The sequence below is a fragment of the Zingiber officinale genome, chromosome 1A (assembly GCF_018446385.1).
Source record: "Zingiber officinale cultivar Zhangliang chromosome 1A, Zo_v1.1, whole genome shotgun sequence".
NCBI lineage: Eukaryota > Viridiplantae > Streptophyta > Magnoliopsida > Zingiberales > Zingiberaceae > Zingiber > Zingiber officinale.
Window position 1 is genome coordinate 138083463 of NC_055987.1, and position 26053 is coordinate 138109515.

Below are 26053 nucleotides of genomic sequence, written 5' to 3' on the forward strand. Positions count from 1 at the left end.
CTCGAACCTCTGCTAGCTGTTGGTTCTTGTCCTGACTGGCATTGACTATGTGTGCTAGGAATCCTGTACATCCTGAATCCAGTAGCTTCTGTGCTTTCATAGCTGAGAGAAACTTCTTGGCCTTTCTCTTTGGTTCCCCGCTGTATTCAAATTGCACTGCCGCTTCAGGTTGGAAGATAACTTTCTGTTTACGGCACTCTATGGTAGCACCGTATCTGATCAGAAAGTCCATTCCAAAGATAACGTCATAGTCGGTCATTTCTAGCACTATCAGATCACAAAAGAGCTCTCTGCCTGCTATGATGACCGGCACTGCTCTGAGCCAGTGCGTGGATGTCATGATCTCTCCTGAAGGTAGTGCCGTAAAAAACTGTCCACTGAATACCTCTGAGGGTATTTCTAATTTTTCGGCGAACATCCTGGCTATATATGAATGGGTTACCCCAGTATCAAATAGAATAGTAGCACTATACTATAAAATACTAATCTGACCTGTGACAACTGTCGAGGCATTGGCTACGTCCTCTCTGGTGAGTGAGTAGATCCTCGCATTCGCCATAGCTGGAGGGGCTTCTAATCTGCCCTGGCTGATAAGTGGACCTTCTAGAGCGGCCTGCATCTGATACAACTGAGCTGGCTGGCCTGCATACTGAATCTGCTGTGGCTGAGGAAGACCGGTCTTGTTTGGGCACTGTTTGGCCATGTGCCCTTCTTGTCCACATTCAAAGGATCCTCGTGTGTCCTTGCGACAAACCCCTGGGTGGAATTTCCCACAAGTAGCACACTTTGGATAGCTGGGTCGCTTGCTAAATGGTCCTCCTTTTGGGTCACTCCCTGATTTGCGCTTGCTGTTGGAGTTCCCTTTCCAATTAGAGCTGTGGCCTTGCTGTTTTTGAGTGTGAGAGTTTCCTTGGCCTTTGGACTCTGAGGAGACTTGCTTCTGCTGCTTTATACTGTTCTGGTAATGCTCTGTGGTCAAGGCACTGCTCACTAACTCCTCTGTGGTTTGTGGCCTATGTATGCCACCAGCCACGTTCACTGCTATCTCTGGCCTCAGCATCTTGAGCATCAACCGGATTCGTTCCTTTTCTGTGCTGACTAGCTCTGGGCATAGACGAGCCAACCTGTTGAATTTCTTCACGGCTTCCTCAACTGATAGGTTGCCCTGACGAAACTCAGTGAACTCGTCATAGTGGCGGTTTGTAACCCGTATGTGAAAGAACTCCTCGAAGAATTCTTTCTCGAAGTCAACCCATGACATCTGGTTCACTGGGTGCTTCGTTCTGATTCTTTCCCTCCACATGCGTGCGTCTCCTATCAGGCAGAAGGAGGCACACTTCACCTTCTCGTGTTCTGGCCAGTCCAGAAGCTCCATCGTGCTCTCCAGTGTTTTGAACCAGGCTTGTGCATCCTATGATTCACTAGTGCCTGAGAAGTTCTCTGGCTTGACTCGCTGCCACTGGATCAGATAGGCTTCCTTTCTTGGCTCAGCTGCTGGGGCTGCTGGTGCTGGTGCTGGTGCTGTAGGCTGAGCTGGTGGAACCTTTAAGACTACCGGAGTCGTCAAATTCGGTTTCGGGGTGACTGTGGGGGTATTCTGCTGGTTAGCCTTTAAGGTGGCTATTTCCTGTTGCTGTTCAGCTAGCTGCTGCTGTAACTGATCCACTAATGCTGTAAGGTCTGGAGGAGGCACTGAACTGCCTGCCTCTTGCTGGGGCTCAGTAGCTAGTGCCCTTCTAGCTGGGCGTCCTCGTGCCATTTCTAAAGAGATAGAGAACATAACATAACTAAGGTAATTACAGTTATATAACTACTGATATCATGTTTAAAACTATCACATACTAACAAGCAGTAGGCATATAAACATGAACTGTAACTAGAAATCAAGAACAATAAAGAGAGTAGAGGTATTCTTACTTGGAAGCTGCAGGTACAATGCTGATGTGTGTGTAGGAAGTATGGAACACGGCTCTGATACCACTCTGTAACGACCCGCCTCCTACTGACTAGGCTGCGAGGCTGATCGCTACAGTTATGTTGTGCTAAATTACTATTACAGAAAATCTGGATTTATTAAAATTTTGCTAAACTAATTTCTGTAAAATATGAACTTAACATTCTAAGTGTACCTAGGAGTTGTTCACATGCTAGGGAAGAGAATCTATGCCTCTCGGATGACCTGCTAGCTGTAATCAGGCATTTCAATCGATCCATGGATCGATTGGGCTGTCGGATCGATCCAGTGATCGATCCAGCTTGATGCTGGCACGGAAACAACCCTCTGGATCGGTCGGCTGACCGATCCATAAGCTGTCGCTCCTGTACACGGCTGGATCGGTCTGCCGACCGATCCAGGAGTACACTGATCGGTCGGCTTGACCGATCCAGTGGCTTACTGATCGGTCGGCTGACCGATCAGTAAGCTTCGGTGCTCACTGTTCGCAGGCGCTAACTCTCTGTTCGCGCATGGATCGGTCAGCTGACCGATCGAGTGGCACAACCCACTCTCTGATCGGTCTGTAAACCAATCAGAGTTCTGATTTCAGCCCGAAACTCTGATTTCAGCCTGAAACTCTGATTTCAGCCTGAAACTCTGATTTCAGCCTGAAACTCTGATTTCAGCACTTGGGCGTGCCAAAATCTCACATTTCACTTATACAATCCATAGAATATATTCTAATGACATAAAGCTAGCATTCTAACTGGATGTAAAGCATGGTTTTCTAGTTCATAGCATTTAACAATTAAAAGTACATGACAATAGAAATACTAAAGGTTCAATTGTTTAAGCTTGCTAGATCCCCTAAGGATCTTTTATTCCAGTTCCTGCCACACACATCTTGATCTGCATTGCCCTCCAGCCTCCACTAGTCCACTTTTCTTTTACCTGTATCTGCAGTATAAGAAAAGTAGCATCTGTAAGCTAAAAAGCTTAGTAAGAAACCATCTACCTCACAAAAACATGCATACGATGCAGATATGATTTTCAAAGCATGCTATTTGCAATATACTGACTAGGCTAAACATGGCATGGCATGTGATCATACAAGCATAGCAATCAAGAACTGAACACAAGCTATCATACTGTATCGAGCATGAAGAGCAAACTGAAACAAATCATGGAACTGAACTAAACTGATCATGATCTGTACTAAACTAACTGAGCTGGTACTGAAACTAAGCTGAACTCACATAACTGATTGTGAATTTGAAAAGCTATACATATAATAAGTGAAAATACTAAACATGCTGCTGATGGGCCCTGACAACTGTACTTACTATGCGCGCATCCCTATCCAAACCCGGGATTGCAAGTTCCGAATCTAGTAGGGTTTACTAGGTTAGCTAAACCTAGGGACGACTATGGGAGTCCAGCCCAGTGAATATCTAATCCAGTACAGTGCCACTGCTGAAAGTAAAATACTGAATGCTATATACTTATTTTGCTGAATCTAGGTTATCTGAACCTAGAACTAGGTTGTCTGAACCTAAAGGCGACTGTGGAGCCTACCCATTGGACTGTAGTCCTACATAAGTTGAAATAAACTAACTTGCTGTTTTAAATGCTTCTAGTGCATTTAATAAGTTCTTTAAACTGTCTATTACTGAGTTAGACATTTAATCGAGCCCCTAGGATGCTCTAACTCTTCTCCCCCATTAGGGAGACCACCTCTAGGCACCCGACAACGTCTAACCTCCTATCTGAAGAGGGTAGACGTGCCCGGCCCATCTAGAGGTGCTCAACTAAATCCCTAATCTGCGAAGAGAGTTAAATACACCCTAGATATCGATAAAAATCCGCATACATCCTAACTAAAGCATAAAAACTCAACCGGAAGCTATTATACTGCAGGTGAGGGGTTTCTTACCTTGTGTGCTAGATTTCTTACAAATCTAATCGCTAGAAATTCCGGTGGAGACGACTTCTCGACGATTCGCTCGCGTCCACGTGCTCTACTCGCGGAGGGGAACGTCCTTGTGCTGAAATCGTCGGCGAAAAGTGACCTTGGGGCCCTAGGGAGAGAACCCTAGGTCTTCTTGGTGTGGCGCCGAGAGAAGGAGGAAGAGAAGAGAGGTGTTCGGCGTGAGGGTTTGGAGAAAGAAAGTGGCGTGAGGTTTTGTGAGGAGAGGGCTGCCGAACCAAATTAAACCAAACCCAACTTAAGTTCTTAATTTATATTAAGTGGATTATTGAACCCAACTCTAATATAAATATAATTGGTTCCTCTTTCTTTCAGCACGGCCCTGCTGGGTTCACCGGTTACTAAGGCTAACTAAAGGTTTAGCGGACCCGAGAGGTCCCGGGTTCGATTCTCGCTTAAAACATTTTGCTTATCTAATTACTTTTGCTACTTCCGCTACTCGGAAAATTCCGAAAAAATATCTAAAAATTCCAGAAAAATCATAGAATAATTCTAATGCAAGTTTGAGAATTTTCGGGCGTTACACTCCTACACGCCGACGCCATCCCTCTCCTCTTCCTCTCTTCTTCACTGTGTCATCTGTCAGCTCCTCTCATCGCACACACACATGCAGCCTCATCATCCTTACCCCCCTCATCTTCTCCCTCTCTCAAGTCCTCGCTGCCAACGATCACACCACCGCCCAAGGGAGGAGGCTGCCACCTCCCTCTCTCACCTTCGCCGTCGGCCTTCCCTTCTCCCCGCCAATGGGCTCTCTTCCTTGCGGGCGTCGTTCACGCCGCATCTCCTTCCCCTGCAAAATGTCGTTGCCACAAAGACCCACATTGCCTCCCTTGCCGTGACACCGCTGCCTCCGCTAGCCAACACCCTCTAGAGTCGTTGCCAACCCTCGACGCCGCCTTCATCGCATCCACAGCGTATGACGCTTCGTCGGCCAGCATTGCCACGCTGCGCTCCCCCTTTCTAGCGCTGCCTCTCTCCCTCACACCCACCGGCAGCCCATACCCCTTCTCTCTCCTCGCGACACTGCCACTAGCGGCTGACGCCACTCACAGCCGGTCGATGCCGTCCACAGCTGGGCAACACCGTCTTCGGCAGTTGACGATGTCCTCCGGACCGTCCTCGTTAGCGCATGCCCCTCCGATCCATTCGGTCATACACGTCTTACAACGATCCAACATTCCGCATAGTCCCTTTAATTTAGATTGTCTCCAGCTTGTGAGTCGTTGTTGTTCTTGGCCTTCGTGCCATTATTGTGTTCCGGCATTCACGTCAATCTGGGTTGTGCACTGCGTTCCAACCTATGTGCTGATCCCGTCTATGAGTCGTGTTTTGGCCTGCTCGTCGATATCCTTCAAATTTGCCGTCTGTGAGTCGTGTTTCACCGTGGTTCACCATTTCAATCAGTTTCTTCTTGTCTTCGTCTCATCCTAAGAAATTTGCCGACATCACGTTGGGAACCACGTTGAAGGTGTTGGGCATTGAGAGGAGACCAAGGGGCGTTGCTTCCCCTTCACCTCCCCTTTGTGCAAACGTTAAGGAGACAAAGGGCGTCCTTTCCCCTTCGTCTTCCTCTTTCATCTTATAAAAGACGTCCAAGATAAGAGGTGAGCAAGAGAAAGGGAAGGTGATTAGAGAGGGCAAGCAAAAGTGTGAGGTGATCGTATGCGAGCGAAAGAGAACGTCCTGGGCTCTGGGATTTGGTTCGTGAAAAAGTTCGAGGAGGTTCCAAGCAGTGATCTTCTCGGTGACAACTGCAGCAACTTCTTCGCCGACATCTTTTGTGATTTCTTTCGGAGATCAATGTAAGTCATTTACAGTTTAGCATCTAGTTTTATTTCATGCTATCTAGATCGACAATGGTATCAGAGCCAAAATTATGGTTCTGAAAGCATGAAATTAACTGTGAAATGATGACATTGTGATTTCACAATAATCGTCAATGCTGTCGAAGTCGCGATTTCCTCTCGGATATATGACGGTAAAGGAGTGCCGACGATCGCGTTAAAATATCGGTGGAAGTCGGTTACGGGACGCCTCATGTTTATTGCGAGAAAGGTCGCGTTTTTTTTCTGTCGAGAAGAAGATGAATAGTACCTACTGTTGATTCGTCAATTGAGAAATTTTTTGATTGTACAAAATCAAAGAAAAAAAACTAAACGTTTTCATGCTATTTTGGAAAAACGTTGGTTTTTAATCGATTGAATTCTTAATCGATTAATGAATAGATTCGATTCAATTGAATCAATTAATGAATCGATTCGATTCAATTGAATCGATTGAAATGAATTTCAATCGATTAAAAAATGCGGTAAACGGTGAAAAAAATTTGTTCGTGCTTTGTTTTTGCAACATGCATGAACAGTGGTCTAAATTTTAATTAAATAATTTTATTAATTAATTAAATACATATAGATATACATTATTAATTAATTAATAAATATTTAATTAATTTATGGTTCAATTTACTGAAAATTGAACCAGACCAACTTGTCCAATCAAATCCAGGTCTGGTTTAAATTATTAGTTGATTTAAGCAGACCAGTTTGATTCAATGATACTTAGATCTGGTTCAAATTATTTGTTGGTTTAACCAGTTCGATTTATTATTGAATTAATTGGGGTGATTTTGATTACAAATGTTGGGCTGATCAAATATGACCAGATTAGTTCTATTGTGTTAGATTTGATAAAAAAAGATTAGATTTATTCTAATGAGTCAGACTTAATCCAATAGGCATTGGATGAATCAAACAGACCTAAGTTTGATCAATAAGTCTGAGAATGACTCAAATGAGCTTAAACAATAACAGAACATAAGTTTGAAATCTATGTCAAATTGGATTAGTTTTAATGGGGGTGATAGACTAAACTTAACATCCGGACTCCTGATCGACCGGTTCAATCTGTCAGTTGACTTAAACTCCTGAAAATCAAGAAGATTTGTTTTTCTTGATTTATAATGATGGTTGTATATCTATATAAATTGAATTAAACTGGTTTTGTATTGGTTAGTCAGTTTTGTACTAAATTATTTAAATTCAATTTTTCAGATAGCTTGGACGATTACCACATTGACTCGTCGCGAAGTGCATCGAAACCAGCTCCGGGAGGAGATTCAGGAGATAGAGTATAAGTCTATTTATGGAGTCGACGGACATGTTAGAAGGCTTGATAGACTATTCTAGAAATTTGAGCTTGAAGAGTTTTCAGTCCTGGACAGTTATAGGATCTGGGTATTGATGCATTCATTGCAAGAGTATCCTAGGGTAATAGTAGACTATGTATGGGGGGGCGTCATGAAGGACACGTCACATATTCAGAACTGTGTGAGGAACTACTTCACTATATGGGTGAAGAAGAGCCTGAAGAGGACCAGGACATGTTCGAGAAAATTCCAGAAATGGATCTGATGAAGAATCCTGAAGCTGCCCCATTTGAGATTATCCCAAATGAGTCCAGGTTAATAAGGATAATGTTAGCCGCTGCACTAGCATTTGTCTTAGTGGGAGCGGTATTGACCTATCTAATTTATTAGTGTTCTATTTACTGTCATTATGTACGAACAGTATTAGCCCATTTAGTTTTTCAGTTATGTAATAATTTCTGTCGTTATGTACGAACAGAATTATATAATGAAAAGTTATGTTATATGTTAACTAACTTGCTCATGATTAGTTCATGTGAATATGATTAGTTCATATATCCATATGATTAGTTCATATGAAAAATGATTAGTTCATTTTAATAATGATTCGTTCATTAGATGAGATATGTGTAATATGATTGATCAATGTTGATTAGATTAGAATATACAAATGATGAGTGGAAATAATATTATCACTTGATTTTGTAAACTAATTCTAATTTACACTGAATTAATAAATAATTGTATATATATGAATTACACCAAAATAATAAATAATGTGTTTATTTATATAGATCATGACAACTAAAAATATCATAGTTGAACCCAATAAGGGTGAGAAATTATATGGGGATAACTACAAAATTTGGCACCTCAAGATACAATATGTTCTTGAGTAACAAGAAATTCTAGAGGCTGTAAAATAAATCATGGAAAAACCAGCTTATGGTTCTACAACATAGCACAGACGTGACCTTGATGCCTATAAGGCATGGAAAAGGAAGGACTCTATTGCTAAGGGAATATTGATTAGTTCAATGGTGGATGACCTGGTCTTTGAGTATGAGCCATTACCGTCGGCTCATGCTGTCTGGGTAGCCCTTAGAGAAAAGTACAGTGGAGTTAGTCTTAGTAAGCTCCGTCAGCTAACAATTAAGTTTGATAGCTATAAAAAATGCTCGAATGTTGCCATGGCCCAACATCTCAGGGAGAAGGGTAACATGATTCGAGAGTTTAAGACTGTTGGTCATGCGTTGACCGATGAACAATAGGTTCAAGTGAGAGTATCAAGACTTTCACCGATGTCTCACGCCATGTTGAACTTGAGGCGGAGAGGATTGAATCCACAAGGATTTCTGGTCAAGCTTTTGTAGCTGAAGGTTCTGGTTCCAAGAATAAGAAAAGATGGTTTAAGAAAGGAAAGGGAAAAGGAAAGGAGGCTAGTGATGTTGTTGTTAAAAACCAAATCAAGAAGAAAGGAAAGAGATATGAACAAAGACCTATGAGTAAGTTGACATGCTTCAACTGTGGCAAGAAGGGCCATTTTGTTCGGGATTATATTGAGCCTAAAAAGGTAGATCTATTTTTATCTTCTTTCCACGAGCAATATGTTGCAAGTACAGTGTTGTTAGCTGATTCGTATCCTTTGTGGATTGTAGATTCAGGAGCAACGAACCACGTAGCACGTGATCGAGCTACATATGTGGAGTATAGTCGGGTACCAACTGGCAACAAATGGATATATGTAGGAAATAATGCAAGAATTGAAGTCAAAGGAATTGACACTTGCAAGCTCAACTTACGTGGTGGGCGTACCTTGTTTCTACATGATGTCCTGTATGCTCCTGAGATTCGATGAAATCTGGTTTCCGTCATTTGTCTTCTTGATTTAGGTTATAATGTAAATTTTTATAGCCATTGTGTGGAACTTCGAATTAACTCTGTATTAATTGGGTATGGTTATGTAACAAATGGTTTTATGGTTCTTGATGTAGAACCAAATAATAATGATGGTTGTTTTTCAAACATTGCTCTTACTAGTAATGCTGATGTTAATGATGAAATTTGGCATGCTACGCTAGGACATATAAGACAAGAACGAATGAATAGATTAGCTAAGGAGGTCATTTGGGCACTCATGCTAAGATTAACTTGTCTATATGTGAGCATTGTCTTGCTTGAAAGACGACTAGAAAACCATTTGGTAAGGCTATTAGGGCTGAATCATCATTGCAATTAATTTATTCGGACATTTGTGCTCTAATGAACATGAAGGCTAGAAATGAGAGTTCTTATTTCATTACATTTATTGATGACTTCACACGTTTTGGTCATGTGTATTTGATTTTTCACAAATCTGAAGCATTAGATTGCTTTATTCGAATGAAGTTGGGAATCAATTGGAACGTAAGGTTAAAACCTTGCGCACTGACCGTGGAGGTGAATATTTGTCTGATTAGTTCAAGACAATATGTAATGAGAAAGGGATTATTAGACAGCTAACTATCCCTGTAACTCCACAATAAAATGGGCTTGCTGATAGAAGAAATATGACTCTTTTTGAAATGGTTAGGTCTATGATGGCGCAGGCTAATTTGCCAATCTCCTATTAGGGAGATGCATTATTGATTACGGCTTATATACTCAACAAAGTGTCTTTAAAGTCAGTTCCATCTATCTCACATGAACGTTGGACATGCAGAAAGCCGGATTTAAGTAATCTGAGACCTTGAGGGTCAGCTGCCTACGTTCATGATAAGACTCACGTACATGGAAAATTATGACCCAGAGGTAAGAAGTGTATCTTTATAAGGTATTCTGAGACTTCTAAGGGTTATATTTTTATTGGTGAGCGACAAGATGGAATCATGTCTGAAATAGAGTCAAGAGATGCTACTTTTCTTGAAACTGAGTCCCCAACACGAGGTGAAGTTGATAAGACAATTTCTCTATATGAGATAGAGGAGAAAGATAATGTTCCTTTATCAACAAATCAGGAGATGCTTGAATCTAGTCAACCTAATGGGAGTAATTTGCCACTGACTGAGTCAGTTTCTCAAATGTCTAACCTTCGAAGAAGTAGTCGTCAGATTATTCCTCGGAGAACGTTTGATATTGAAAATGAGGCATTGATGATTCTCCCAGTTGATGATGAGGAGCCTCGAACAGTTGAGGAAGCTTTAAGAAGCTCAGTAAGAGAAAAATGGAAAATTGTAATGGATGAGGAAATGGAGTCAATGAGAAAGAATCAAGTTTGAGATTTAGTCAATCTTCCTCGGGCCGAAGGGCTATTGGGAATAAGTGGATTCTCAAAGTAAAGAGGAAAGCAGATGAATCGATTAATCGATACAAAGCTTGATTAGTTGCAAAAGGATATACCCAAATAGAGGGTATTGACTTTGAAGAGACATTCTCCCCAATTGTGAAGTTTGTATCAATACCTGTCATCCTAGCTATAGTAGCACAATATGACATGGAATTACATCAGATAGATGTAAAAATAGCTTTCCTTAATGGTAATCTTGACGAAAAAATCTATATGGTACAACTAGAAGGTTATGTTGCTGAAGGCCAAGAGAAAAGAGTATGTAGACTTAGGAAGTCTATATATGGGCTAAAGCAAACATTAAGACAATGGAACATAAGATTTAATGAAGTCATTTTGTTTTACGATTTCAAAATAATCAATGAGGATCATTGTGTTTACCTTAGAAAGGAAAAGGGAAAGTTTGTCATCTTATCATTATATGTTGATGATATGCTAATAACTGGAAGTGACATAAAGTGTGTGATAGAAGTCAAAAGTTGACTTTATCGCAATTTGACATAATAGATATGGGAGAAGCAAAGTACATCTTAAGAGTGAAGATCGTTAGAGATCGATCAAAAAAGCTTTTGGATTTGTCTCAAGAAGCTTATATCACTAAGATGCTACAACACTTCAATATGTCAAATTGCAACATTGAACAAACGCCTATAGCGAGAGGTATTGTTTTGAGCAAAAGTATGTATCCCAAGACTCCTGAGGAAATAGTCGAAATGAAGAAAAAATCATATGCCAATGCTATTGGTAGTTTGATGTACACTATATTGTGTACTCGTCCTGATATAAGCTATGTTGTTGGCTTAGTTGTTTCTAGTCAAACCCACGATTGAGACACTGGAAAGCGGTGAAGAGGATATTCAGATATCTCAAAGGAATAGCGGATTATTGCCTCTGTTTCCAAGGATCAGAAATGAGCCTAAGTGGCTACACAGATGCAGATTGGGCAGGGGACCTTGCTGACATAAAATCCACATTTGACTATGTCTTATTGCTGAATGGTGGCGCCATTTCATGGAACAGCAAGAAGCAGCCTTGTGTAGCCTTGTCGACAATAGAAGCTGAGTATGTGGCTTGTGCAGCGATTGTGCAAGAGGTTGTCTGGCTAAGAAGGTTCCTAAAGCATCTGAAGATTGCTGAGGATAGTGGGAGTCCTGTTATAGTGTATTGTGACAGTCAAGTTGCAATAACTTTTTCCAAGGATCCCAAATATCACAGCAAAGACAAGCATATAGAAATTAAGTATAATTTTGTAAGGGATATTGTTGATAAGAAAAAGATAATTCTTGAGTACATCCCTACACGAAATATACTTGCTGATCCTTTTACTAAGCCATTGACTAAAGAGTAATTTTATGGACATGTGAAGTCTTTGGGACTTCGAAGAATGTAACTTATTGTAAAAAAATTTTGATAAATGAAAAATGCTATGATCTATTCAGTGTATATGTCTTTGTTACATTCGAATAAAAGTCTCGATAAGCATGTTGGTAGATTGAGATTGGTCCACTCACATGGACAATCATCTCTATTTGTTAAGTACAAATAGAGGTAAGACCGTTGTTTATGGGACAACTTATGTAGCTGTGAATAGAGACATACCCATAAGTTAAGGTCACCTGATAATTGTGTCAAGATGAGATCATTTATGTAATGATTGAAGTAAATACACCCACCATTTACTGAATCTGTTTAAAGGTCATATTAGAATTCATATGTTGAATTCAGGATTAGACATTAGGTATGTCTAGATCGAAATCTGTACGATGTTAAATTTTGGGAAAAACATGTGCTCTTTTTAGTAAAGAGAATAACATCGTAGCATGTGATTCATACCACATGTGCTATGACGATAAGAAGGGTAGTAGGAGAATGAATCCATGCTTCTCTACTATGTGAGACCCTTGAGATTGTAAGTTAATCTCAATCTTACCCTAAGTGACTATTTAGCTGTCTACTTGAAGTTCTGATTAGTGTCTGTTACTTTAGTGTGTTTCCTATTGACTATGGATAATTCAGTCTATAGAGCATAAGTAGGAAAGCGCCTGATTAGAATGAATAGATTCTAGCTAAAAAGGAAGATTAAGATTGATTTACATCTATGACATTTATTCACTGATACCAGTTATATTTTTAGTTCAGTACATAAAATGTAATTGTGAATAATTTGTTTGATTGAAGATGTTGAACATGCTCTTGACATATAGTCAATATGAGGGATTAGAGATGTTCATATTGTTGTAAATAATTTAATCTGGGGTAAAGGTAAGTCATTGATGTCTCTGATTCGTTCAATGGAGCAGCTAAGTAAGGTGTGACAATCTTCTTAGCAATTGAATGCTTACTGTGCTGGCTGTCGCACGAACCATTTTCCCTAATATATGAAATGAATGTTCTTATATGGTATTTGTGATTAATTTATGCTCTGGTCTTCATGACTTGATCTTCATAAAGTCTATGTGACTTATTTGGTCTTTGTGACTAATTCTGCTCTGGTCTTTGTGACATGATCACCTTGTGGCCTATGTGACTGACATGGTCTATGTGACCCTATAACCTTATGGATTAACTTGGACCCTATAACCTCGCGCTTCAGCTGACAGCCCGCGGCGAAGTGGAGCACGGGGGAATGGAGAAGAAGAAATCGCGGTCGGTGTGCGTGGCCGCGAATGCCCTCCGCTTCCGTGGCAGGCGATGGAGCTTGATCAAGTCGAGCAGGTCGTCGACACGAAGGAACTCCTCGTGCAACTCCTTGAGCCAATTGCCTACCGAATCATCTAGCTGCTTCTCGACGCCGCTGCATGCCCCATTGGATGGTGCAGAGGATGTTGGACAGGGAGGTCAGCTTGTCGGAAAGGAACAAACGACGCATCAACTTGTCATGCGTGAGGGAGCTAGCCTTGCCCCGCAAGTGACGTGTCTTCGTCGCCAACACGGCCGTCGTTGACCTGTCCATGACGATGCTGGCGCAAGCAATGAGACTAAAGATGCAGTGGAGTGATTGATGCGGGGAGGAAGGAGGTCCTAAGTTATCAAGGTAGATGGACTTCGAGGGCGAGCCGGGCTGAGCTTGAGCCAGTCAGACTCGAGCTCAGGTTGATTATACTGGCTTGACTCAAATTTGCTTAGTAGGTAGTGTTGAGTTCGAGCTCAATATCTAATTATTGGTTCGAGCTCGATTTTATTATTATTATTTTTAATAAAAAATTAATATATTATATATTATAAATTATAAAAATATATATTATTATGAGTTGTTTGGTTGTCGAATCACCGAGTTAATAATAATTAAATTCAAATTTAACTTAATTTCTAATCAAATCGGCTTGAGCTCCACTTGTGCTCGATCAATATTAAACTCAAGTTAAATTTTCATCAAGTCGCTCACGAGCGGTTCACGAATGATATAACTCATTTACGCCCCAACTTTGAGACACTTGGAGTGACATAGAGGATTGGTATCCTACCCATGCATGGTGCAATCGTCAAGGATTTAGCTTTTCTTTACTAGTCTGACAAGGCGAGAATTGCACTGCATCATGAAACGTTGGCTGGCATATAATTGAAACCTTTTGCTGCTTGTTTTTCTTCTTCTGGGCAGTAGCCTTTGGCTATAAGTAGCAAAACGTGACATAAGAGTGCCTTGGGCACACATTTTCAATCGTCATTGGTTTGTCCACATCACCTTTTCTGCCATCTCTCTTTCTCCTAGTTTCCATCTCCAGTTGCTCTTTAAAGGGACCCACCGTTTTTTCCATTACCGATCACCTTCTTCAATCCTTTGAGGTGCCAATTCTCCGTTTTGTGACTTTTTTATTTTTCTTGTCGTGGAAGATTATGTTCTTCGGGATGTCCTGGAAGGCTCAAATTGGAGAGTCGAGTTTTTGCCGAAATCAACTCAGAAGTAAGAGTACTAGAGCAATAGGTGAATAGATAAATCATAAAAAAATATTTTACTTTAACGCAATGATCCTTTATGGAAAAAAATCAGGTACCCAACAAATTGTTTTACATCTGTTAAAAATTAACTCAAAAACTATTAAAACAAATACCTATATTGATATTAACTATGTCAACCCATGAGGTCAACTCAGAAATAAAAATATGTTCGATGTTCATGTGTTAGCTAAGAATAAATTTGACAAAAATAGTTATTCATGGTAGACTCTTAAAATTTATAGTAAAAAAAACATGATAGATCATATCATAAATTTATATTACAAATATATATTCATCACCATTCAATTTATACGACTCAAATCCCTCCAGAAGCAAGGAAAAGTTCAAGCTGAAATTGTACCCCAAAAATATTCCACTATTTGAAAGGAAACACATTCCTTTCTAATGCAATTTACAGCTTATTTATATTTCAAATTTAAGTGATCACGCGTTATGCTGATAAAAACAATGCACGTACCATGGTTTCAGGTGACAAATAAAGAGATAAACATGAGAATGAAATGATGAAGGGAGCATCTCCGGATACATTTTTGTGTTCTCATGCAGCACTTAGAAAATGAAGACCACACTATCATGGATTCTGGTCTTCTGATTCTGGGCTACGCATTCGGAGATCCACATTAGATTCCTTATCTCCTGTTCTTTCAATCTCATATAAGCAAAGAAAACGGCATAGTGAAACTGCAATGTCATTATGAGAATTTATTAGGCCTGGTGATGTTAGTTCATCGAAAATGTAGAATAAAAACATGCGGACAGCATTCTGCACGTCATTTAGTATTTTCCTAGAAGAAAACAAGAAGCCAATAGAATCATCTTATCCATGAGGATTTGTATACCGAAAATGTTGACTTAATGATAGATTGTTAGCAAAACCACATTAGTTGTATAAGCAATCTCTGAACATGTGTACACTGAAACAAGAGAGTTGGCATGTTGGACTAAATTTATCATTTAGTCGCATGATCAAGCGGTATTCCAGTCAGGGTTCTTCAAGCAGGACACAGTCTTTTAATGAATATTTAATTTATAGTGTCAAGCAGTTGATGAAGGATGTTTACCTGCTGTTCAAAAGCCAAGCAGAGTCTCTTTACTTCCTCTTCATAAAATGCTTTGTCCAGCATCTGACTCTCTCCATAGGATATCTTTGCAAAAATTGATTGATATGGTGGGTATTTCTCCATCGCACCACGGACCTGGACCAGAAATAACAGGTAAAATGGTGTTTAGGACTGCATACTTGGGAAGAAATAAGAGGCAAATTAATGTTCGAATATAATAAGAATATGCTTGATTGACTTTCAAACTATTATTTATTAATAACATATATTGTACATAGTAAATATTAAAATGAATAGAATTAAGATTAATAAGACATTGCATACATGATAATATCAATACATCGTATTATTATTCTTTGATAAAATAACATTTTCAAAATATCAAGTAACAGTAAAATATTAATTAAAATGTATATGTATTATATTATTAAATGATAACTCATTTGCTAATGTGGAAAAGAAGTGTATCATAATAATTTCATATTTGTTCCTATGAAATTAACAAATAGCATTAGCTTATCAGTATACTATTAATTAAAATTGGATTATCATATTATAAATCCAGCCCAACTGCTCATCACAACTGAGTAGTAGTGTCATATATCAAACAGTTGGAGTTTGGCCCAAAACTTGAGCGTAGGAACGAATTCCATCCAATCAATAATAAAACTTCAAAACTAGATAGATAATCTTCTTATATGTTTTTTCATGTAAAACCAATAAAACTAACTTACCTGGTCAATATCCTCACATACAGCAAGTTCCTCATGACCATACGGATATCTGTGAAGAAAAAGTTCCATAAGAAAAGTGAAAACAACCAATACAAGCTAAAATAACTATAAGATAAAAGGCCCAAAACCATACAAAAGCCCAAAATTTGAATAAAGCTTCCAGCGATCATCTCTAGTCAACTCAGTACCAATGCTGTAAAACCAAGCCCACAATTAATGAGTAAAAAATCACATTTTTTTAAAAAAATTCATCTGTCAACAAATGTTTTGTGTGGAACACTAAAATGAATAATATGACCACACCTTGAAAATCTCAGAATTTTAATTTGTCTAACCTATTTATAGTGATATTAACAGCCCTTCTATCAGCTTCAAATGCAAGAAGATCAGACATGATCTCAGCAGTTGCTCCACCTAGTTTCTGTTTTGACATAACAGTTTAAGCTAAAAGCAGTAGGAAAGGCTGTTCTTTTATTGAAATACATTATTGTTACCTGACAGAAGTTATAGAAATCTTCAAGGTAGGCCTTGTATAAAGTATTCCTCATGATTTCTATATTCATATCATCCAAATCCTGACAAAAATTGTTAACAAAAGATAAGCTTTGAAAGTCATCATAATTAGATGAGTATATGTTTGGCAATCATCCAGGTGTGCTGATTCTTCACACTTATCACACAAAAAACAATCTGATCATATGGAAACAATTCTTAGTAGTACCTCTGATGTGATGCACTCTGAGAAATATGATGCCAATGGTGTATCAACAAGAACCAATCTGTAAAGTTCCCGCATATTCTGGGCAACTGCAAGAGTTGCAATGCTGCAGAAAACATGCTCAAGGCCTCAACATGTTAACACAAAAGATAGACATAGAACAGAAAGGACAAACCTATCAAACATTCCCAGAGGATGACATTTTTCCAGCAGTTCCTGAACATCCCTCTCATGTAAGGTGCCAGTGACAATAAGGACAACATTATCGATCATGTAGCCGTACCTATAAGGAACAGAAAATGAGTCAATGTTTCCATCAATGTCTAAATAAAATCCATTATACTGAAAACTAGTTTGTAGAGCAGTAAACCATTACACTGTGAACCAGAGAACTGGAAACAAATAGAAATAAACATGTAAAACAGTGCTTACAGGAACACTTACGTTATATACTCCAAGAAGGTTGATAGAGGCTCTGTTGCCTGACACAACATATGCTTATACTCATCCAAAAGTTTAAGAGTACACTTCTCCACAATGGTGGTTGTATGTAAAGGAGATGGTTCTGCGAGCAATTACAGGCATATATAAGATAACACAAAACATCCATATCGATTAAAGGCTAATACAGAACTTGATCATAGATAATAAGCATGCAAAGTTAGTTGATATTTGTAAAATTTTATCAATCTGCTTAAGATAACTATATTATCTAGAAATTATCAGCTATACAAGAGTAGTGGTTCTTCAACAAAACCTTGTGTTCATGTCGCAAAATACGTCATAATGCACAGAAACTCTAGTCAACTTGTGCATTGTTGCATTCTCATATTGCATCTAGTCCCTGATGCATTCAGCAAAAACAAACTTTTCTAAGATACGAACTCACTAAGCTCACTAAACAGAATTTTTATTAACTTCATTATTTAGACAATGAATCAAGAGGCTAAAGATCCAATGTGCAAAAACTCACGGTAGATGTAACGGTTATGCAAGCAAAGATTCAACCATGAGTGGAAATTCTCCTATGAGAAGTTTTATCACAAATTGATAGTGAATTTTTCAAAGGAGAACGGGAGTTAACTTGCTCCCTTTTCCATAGGCTGATAGGCAATCCCACGACAGAGGAACGAATCAGGTTTCTGATCAGGTATATATGAAACCAGAACATGTCGACCACTATCTCGCAAATCCTATTCAATATCCAAAGTCTTTGATGCCCCCAAAACAAGCCCAAATTTGCAATTTTATAATGCAATAGATAAATCCAACAGCACAAATTCGAGAAACTGAATCGGAACCGCATCGGGAGCTAGAGTGGGATATCAACGCACCGTTCTGCAGGTATGTCCCGTACTCGGTGGCGGAGAGGTGCATCTTGATGTCGTCTAGGGTCTCGCACTGGCAGAGATTGTTGTAGTCGGCGGCGGTGAGGAGGCCAGAGCGGTAGCCTCGGACGATGGCCTCCAGGTACCCACCATGGATGTTGAACGTGAGCGCCTCGAATCCGTACATCGCTTCGCCTTCCTCCTCGCGGTGGATTCGACGGTCGAATGATCGGATCTCAGGAAGAACGTAACCTTGCTATGTTCGGGAAGACAGGTGGATCATACCACAGCTGTAATTACGAATCCGGTTACGACACTCAACGTGGCATTAAACCAGTCGCTACTACATTCGTGTTTCCGTAGCATTCGTTTCGTGAACGGCCCGCTAGATTGATGAACCGGCCCACGGCCCTCCTACAAGTCAACTCTATCAGGCTTCTCATCCTCCCTCTCATTCCAGTCCCTCTTGACTCGTCGTTCTCCCTCCCCTACCCTCTCGTCCCCTCCTTCTCGTGGCGGCGGCCTCGAGTCCAGTTCCCTACGGAATCTCTCCATTCCGTTCACTTGGTTTCTTATTCAATTGATTGCGGTAGTGATCCAATAAAGCTATTTATTGGCAGTGATTTCTCGTTCATCTCGATTCACTTCAGTTTATGGTTCTTATGATTGAATCAGGTTCTTGCTGATCAAGAGAACTTCGGTGCTCATTGATGAAAAAAATTCGTTGTTTTTAAATGTTTTTTTTTTGTCTTCAATTACAGACCAAGAAATTTCTTGTCAAATTGCATTAGTAAGCTGAAATGGGGAGTCGCAGAAGCAAAGCGGATAGTGAAGCAAGTGCTGAACAGTCTTCGTTAGTTCCAAGAAAGAAGCCACTGGTGATCGAAGGGTATCCAGTTGAGGGGTTGTCAATTGGAGGGCAGGAGACTTGTGTCATCTTCCCGTCACTTAAGTTGGCCTTTGACATTGGTAGATGCCCGCAGCGAGCCATTTCCCAGGAATTTCTGTTCATTACCCATGGCCATATGGATCACATAGTATGCAGTTTCCAATTTAGTACTTATGTACAACAGGCGAATTATTGCAGTCGTGATTTAACGTTATCTCAATAAGCATTCATACACAACCACGAACAAAATCCGTGCCGCTTGTTAAGTAGTTTCTACTCTGTGCATTATTTTGAGTTGACCTAAACCTCTCGAGAGTTGCACTCATTCTTAGGACTCATGCTAAGAGAAACCGTTAACCTCTTTAGTCTGAAACATTCAAGTTTTTCATCAGGGAGGACTTCCTATGTACGTTGCTACTAGAGGATTATATAGCATGAAGCCTCCAACTATCTTTGTCCCAGTGTCTATAAAAGAACATGTGGAAAAACTGTTTGAGGTGCACAGGGCGATTGACCAATCTGAACTGAAGCACAATTTAGTCGCCCTTAATGTAGGTATGTATCTATCAAGAAACATGTTAGAGATAGATGGATACCCTTTGTTCTAATAAACTTTATTTTTCAGGCGAAGAATTTCAATTGAGAAATGATCTTAAAGTTAGAGCATTCAAGACCTACCATGTTATACCTAGCCAGGCTAGAACATCTTCTATATCCTATTTACTTTTTGAAAGGTTTATAAGGATGAAAGATAAGTTTGCTTTTTAAAATATGTAGGGTTATTGTATCTACTCTGTCAAAAAAAAGCTTAAGGCAGAATTTTGTGGTCTTTCTGGAAATGAGATTAAGAGCTTGCGACTATCAGGTGTTGAGGTATTTTTTGCTGGATTCCAACGAGAGTGATATATGATTATTAAAAAAATGGTAGATATTGAATTTGGATATATTGTTGAGTTCATTCTAATTTTTTTCAGCCTAGGTTCTTTTTCTTTTGTTTTTTTTTCTCTTGATTAATATTGTCCTTGCAGATTACTGACACAATAACAACTCCTGAAATTGCCTTCACGGGAGATACGATGTCAGATTTTGTTGTTGACCCTGACAATTCTGATGTACTTAATGCAAGAATTCTTGTGATGGAGGTAATGGATTTGTATATTGGTTGGAATTACTCTTGTCAATTGTGGTGTGGACTATCATGGGCAAGTTTAATTTTAGCTTCAAACCAATCAGTATTTTTTCTATTATCATTATTATTATTATTTGTAGTGCATGCCAACTATTTAACTTTGATTCTGTTGGTTTTGTAACTACCATTTTAGTTTGGCTCTTGTTGGGATTCCTTGTTTGCTATTGTAACAACTGTTTTGTTTATAGATATATCTCTTGGTTTCCCTTTTACACATATAGGAATAGCATTGGTCCTGATAAGATTCTGCTTTTAAGAGGTATACTAGATCCTTTTGAAGGCCCCTGCTTCTTTCCCCAATTTTGTACTGCATTTCTTGTCTTGGTCAGTATTCCTTTGCGATACCTTCTGAATGCTGCCACAAAATGGAGCATAGTTCAGTGGCAGCTGTGCCTTTGCAGCCTTATTTGTTTGCATTCCATCCTGTCTTAAAGGAACATAATTTGTTTGTAGAATTCATATACAAGAATAAGGTCAAGTAAAAGAAAGTACTAGTCAATTAAGCAATTCGTTTGCTATACATACAGATAATCAAATAAAAAAGGTAGCCAGAAGGGAGTTGCACAATTAGTTGCTGCCTCTTAGCTCAAAAACGGTTTTGTATAAGAATTGTATGGTTTGCAGATGGGTACATGAATTGTATCTTTTATGATGCAGCTTTTCTTGCCAAAGAGTATGTACATATTTGAAGTTTTTTTTTTTTTGACTATTTTCCTCTTCAAGGGTCTAATGCAAAATCTGTTTCATTATTTGGCTACTGCCTCATTTCTAAAATCAAAAAGTATGTACAAAAATTTTGTCTATTTCAGATGTACCCAAGAAATTGAATATTTTATGGGGCAACTTTTCTTGATAAGGAGTTCTATAGATATCTGAATTTTTGGGCTATTTTTCTCTTCAAGGTCCTGTTTCCTTAACCCAAATCTGCTTGTGTCTTTATGTGAATGTTTTTTTATCTGTTGTCATTACTTACATTTGGTCATCAACATATAGGTTTTCTTTAATATATTTGACTGTCTTCTAATCATTCCATATCTTTTTAAGACATTTTTCACTTTACGGCTTTACTTGATTTTTTAGAGCACTTTTGTGAATGACTCAATGTCAGTTCAACATGCTAGGGATTACGGCCACACCCATTTGTTTGAGGTTAATATCAAGCTCTTGTGTGCCATTTTTGAGTAATTATTTTAGCTATTGATACTTAGATGTGTGTGCCTTTGCATATACTATTCTTTTAGATCGCAAGTTATGAGAACCGATTCCAAAATAAAGCAATTTTGCTCATCCATTTTTCAGCTCGTTATTATCCAGAGGTAAGTCATTGCCATTTCTGACTATTCAAATGCCAAAATCTATCTTGCTTAGGGATAAAATCTTATCACTTTGCATGCTTCCAATGTGTGATTGCAATCTCAATTCAATTCATGATTATCTTTTATTTTTAAAGATTGAATTTTTATTTTCATTTATCACATAGGACAAAAAATTCAGGATTCTTTTACTTATTTATGTGTCACTTGTCTTTGTCTCTCTCCCATATTTTCTGTTGAAGTAAATGGACTGAAGATACCATATCGGATGGCTCCTTGTTAGATTTTGCTTCTCACTTTTGGCTTCATGTTCTGTGTTGTAATTTTTAAATGTCGCCAAGAAAATCTCTCAAAAAAGTTTTCTTCATGATGTTTTATTTGCTCTAAACATGATGAATGATACATATCCAACTGAGGTTTGCATTCAGCCATATCCTCCAATTCGAGATGAAACCTTGACTTAATTCTTTGGTAATTGTTCTATATCTGTTGAACCAAATTGAAATTCATGTGTTTTCTTCAGTCTCTTCAGATTGAACCTCATAAGTAAATCAGTACCTTTTATTGAAAGGAGATTCAAAATCATTTCGTGAAGTCAAGTCCCAAAAGGATAAATTATATGTATATCCCATCTATTTCATGTACCTCTGATTTTCTTTTAAAATCCTCGCTTTAATCTGAATATGACTAATTTAATTTGAGCAAACATATTATATCATTTTAGCACTTGTCCTATGTTATTTACCATCATATGTATGGTCAAAATAATATAATTTCTATCAACTTATACCAATTTATTATGCAAAATAGTGATATTATCATTTTGTGAACCATGTGAGAAAATTTATTAGCATTTACGTTTCTTGGTTTCATGTTCTCCATCTGCATTTGATTTTGAGCTCAATGTTGCTTAGTTCATACTGACATTTTTTGCTGTTCTTGGTTTTCCAGGAAATCGAGGCTGCCATCGCCAAGATGCCTCCATCGTTTTCTGGTCGCCTCTTCGCCTTGACAAATGGTTTCTAATGATATTTTTGATCATTGTAGGGTATGACTATTGATGCTCTTACTAAGAGCGACAAGAAGCCTTCCCTTAAGAATAATCTGAAGAAACCTTCCATAGATTATTCCACAACAAGTGAAGCTGCCAATTCCACTCAACTTGCAGAACAAGTGGAAAATGAGACATCTTGTTGTGCAGTGGGGAGAAAAGTTCAGTGGACAGATAAATGTGGCAAAGAACTTGCTGAGATCAGAGAACTTGAACTCGAGTATATTTTTCTTCGATATTATAAATAAATTGACAATAGTTTTACTGCATTTATATGGTTAAACAGATAGTCTAAGGCAGGATGTTTATGCTTTTTTCATCTGATTCGTTTAATCGTCGCTTCTTTGTTTTAGCGTACATAATTACATATCATGAATCATTTTATCATTTGGTTGTCATATTGCTAAGGAAATATCAAATATGTTGAGCTGGATTTGAAGTGCTCGCTCGTTTAGCCTAATTAGTGGGATAAATTTAGCAAACAGATCTTAATGCCAATTACAGGTGTCACATTTTTATTACATCATTCAATTTTTATTTGTATTAATTAATCTTCTACATCTACCTTTATTTAGATTTGTCCTCTCTATTTGGATGTTTGAATAGTCTCTACTTAGACACTAATCTATTTTGAGATCTAAAATTATCTCCTCTTTTCTATCCATTAGAACTATTATTAGTCATTTCTTTCATGTATATATACACCTTCAATGAGTTTCTCCTCTTTCACAACCTTCTTTTTTCTTTTAATTTTGTAAAAACATCTTCCATTAAAATAAAAATAAAGGCAAAATGCCGGCTGTTGTAGTGTCAAGTGGTGGGGACAAGCAGTTTGAGGGAAAGATCACTGTTTACGTAGTGATTTGTGGGATAATTGCGGCCACGGGGGGCCTCATGTTTGGCTACGACATTGGGATTTCGGGTGATATATGCTATTTTGATTTCATAATTAGCCATTTATATACATGATTAGTTTTAATTGTGTTTTTTACGATCTAATTAATATCTGTAGGAGGAGTGACATCCATGGATGACTTCTTGGAGAGATTCTTTCCTAAAGTTTTTGAGAGGAAGCACATGGCCAAAGAAAACAACTATTGCAAGTTTGATAATCAAAATCTGCAGTTGTTCACTTCATCTCTCTACCTCGCTGCGTTGGTATCTAGCTTTATAGCTTCTAAAGTGTGCACCAAATGTGGAAGAAAGATCACGATGCAAGCTGCGTCCATCTTCTTCTTACTCGGAGTCATCTTTGATGCATTCGCTTTAAATATCGCCATGTTGATCATAGGAAGAATTCTTCTGGGAGTGGGCGTAGGATTTGCCAATCAAGTAATTAATTAAATTATTTATCGAATTTATTAGTAGAATTAGTTAAGTATTCATGTGATTAATTATATATATATATATATATATATATATATATATATATATATGCTTTAGGCGGTGCCATTGTTCTTGTCGGAGATTGCTCCAGTGCACCTTCGGGGAGCGCTGAACATCCTCTTCCAGCTTGATGTCACCATCGGCATCTTCGTGGCCAACATCGTGAACTACTTCGTCGCGAACATCCACCCATGGGGGTGGAGGCTCGCGCTCGGCCTCGCTGGAGTGCCGGCGATCATGCTCTGCTTTGGCTCCTTCATCATCGCCGAAACGCCGACGAGCTTGATCGAGCGCGAGATGTTAACAGAGGGCCTCGCCATGCTGAAGAAGATTCGCGGCGTTGACAATGTGCAAGCGGAGTACGAGGAGTTGCTGCACGCGAGCGAGATGGCACGACAGGTGGAGAATCCCTTCAAGAACCTCATGAAGCGATCGAGTCGGCCGCAGTTAGTGATCGCCATCTCCATGCAAATCTTCCAACAGTTCACGGGAATCAACGCCATCATGTTCTATGCTCCGGTTCTCTTCCAAACCATGGGGTTCAAGAATGATGCCTCCTTGCTCTCCGCCGTCATAACAGGGATCGTTAATGTTCTCTCCACCATCGTCTCTGTGGTCCTGGTGGACAAAGCTGGCAGGAGGTTTCTTCTTTTAGAAGCTTGTGTTCAGATGTTCATCACACAGGTATATACTAATATATATGTGCGTTTATTAATTTCTAATTAATTAATGGCCTGATCAAATTAATTTTGTTTAATATCCTCCTCAGGTGGCCATCGGAGGCATTCTTCTTGTGAACCTCAAGTCCACGAATGAGATCGATCACACTCTTGCAACTTGGGTGGTGGTTCTCGTATGCCTCTACGTGGCGAGCTTTGCCTGGTCATGGGGGCCGTTGGGATGGCTCATTCCCAGCGAAATCTTTCCCCTCTCCACTAGGACAGCTGGATTTGCCTTCGCTGTTAGCTCTAACATGTTTTTCACTTTCGTCATTGCCCAAGCTTTCCTCTCCATGATGTGTCATATGCGCGCGGGGATCTTCTTCTTTTTCGGTGCCTGGATCGTGGTCATGGGATTGTTCGTCATCTTTTTACTGCCCGAGACGAAGAACATTCCTATCGATGAAATGACCGAGGTGTGGAAGCAACATTGGTTTTGGAAAAGATTTATGGATGAAGATACCAAGGACGAGAAAGCTAAAAACTGATGTTCGACTAACACCCAACGCCTAAATATACCTAACCTGATTAATCAATTTTTTGTATACAGAAAAATACCTTAAAAATTTTCTTCAGATTATATATCGAACACATTATCTTTAAAATTAAGTGTTGAATGCATCTCCTTTGCGTTCATTAATTTGAACAATATGGTTAAAATCATCACTTTCTCTATCAAAATCTAATGTTGTTACCAAATTATCATGTATAATTTTAATTATGTAATATAAATAATAAAATGAGATTATAATGACGTCTCTTTTTTTTTTTGTTTTATTATAATGTATTTTCTTTTAGTTTTTAATTTCATATTTTTTTTTACATCCAAATTACGAGGAAATAAAAGATACTTTAATAATTTTAGATAATATAACAATTAACAAAAACTTATTTGTTTTGAGATTTTAATATATAATTTAATTTAATATTCTATTTTAAAAATAATAATAATATAATTCATAATTACTAATAAATAATTTTATATGAATATATAAAATTTATTAGATTTTTTCAAAAAAAAAAAAAGAATTTTTAAATATTTTAATGGGATAAGTCAATTAAGGTTTAGAAAACTATATTTGGCTGTAGCATTTAAATTGAAGGTTGATTGGAACTTAACCTAAGTTTAAAAAATTAAAATCTAAGTTTTCACCTAAATCAAAAAGATTTAAACAACATAAGTTATCAACGATTATCCTGAATCAAATGAGTATTCACATGTTGTTTAAATTCAACTTGAATTATGTATATTTTATTTTATTTTTATTTATTTTGGCATATAAATAAAATAAATAAATAAAGTGGAATTAGT

At 38.4% G+C, this 26053-nt stretch overlaps 3 protein-coding genes across 6 annotated transcripts; 2 read left to right on the forward strand and 1 right to left on the reverse strand.

Annotated features, from left to right (window-relative positions):
* Positions 1 to 14663: 14663 nt before the first annotated feature.
* On the reverse strand, positions 14664 to 18491 carry LOC122034957 (V-type proton ATPase subunit d2-like). Its single transcript, XM_042594315.1, has 10 exons — positions 18201 to 18491; positions 17311 to 17431; positions 17042 to 17149; positions 16870 to 16972; positions 16643 to 16723; positions 16484 to 16569; positions 16282 to 16341; positions 16149 to 16197; positions 15415 to 15549; positions 14664 to 15034 (listed from the first exon to the last, which is right to left on the reverse strand). Exons 1-10 carry the CDS (start codon positions 18379 to 18381, stop codon positions 14903 to 14905), a joined length of 1056 nt encoding a protein of 351 aa, XP_042450249.1. The 5' UTR covers positions 18382 to 18491; the 3' UTR covers positions 14664 to 14902.
* A 153-nt stretch (positions 18492 to 18644) lies between these two features.
* LOC122034979 (tRNase Z TRZ1-like) lies at positions 18645 to 22905 on the forward strand. 4 transcript variants are annotated; one of them, XM_042594337.1, is made up of 9 exons: positions 18645 to 18869; positions 18956 to 19231; positions 19476 to 19638; positions 19709 to 19779; positions 19861 to 19956; positions 20112 to 20225; positions 21353 to 21421; positions 21514 to 21588; positions 22537 to 22905. In XM_042594337.1, exons 2-9 carry the CDS (start codon positions 18995 to 18997, stop codon positions 22609 to 22611), a joined length of 900 nt encoding a protein of 299 aa, XP_042450271.1. In that variant the 5' UTR covers positions 18645 to 18869; positions 18956 to 18994; the 3' UTR covers positions 22612 to 22905. The 4 variants fall into 4 exon arrangements, with proteins under 4 accessions (XP_042450271.1, XP_042450294.1, XP_042450280.1 ...); XM_042594346.1 differs by having other exon boundaries at positions 18654 to 18783; positions 18870 to 19231; XM_042594353.1 differs by having other exon boundaries at positions 18658 to 18783.
* LOC122034969 (sugar transport protein 8-like) lies at positions 22722 to 25377 on the forward strand. The gene is made up of 5 exons (XM_042594325.1): positions 22722 to 22856; positions 23445 to 23558; positions 23649 to 23968; positions 24080 to 24706; positions 24792 to 25377. The coding sequence occupies exons 1-5, from the start codon at positions 22766 to 22768 to the stop codon at positions 25227 to 25229; spliced, it is 1590 nt and encodes a 529-aa protein (XP_042450259.1). The 5' UTR covers positions 22722 to 22765; the 3' UTR covers positions 25230 to 25377.
* Positions 25378 to 26053: the final 676 nt, after the last annotated feature.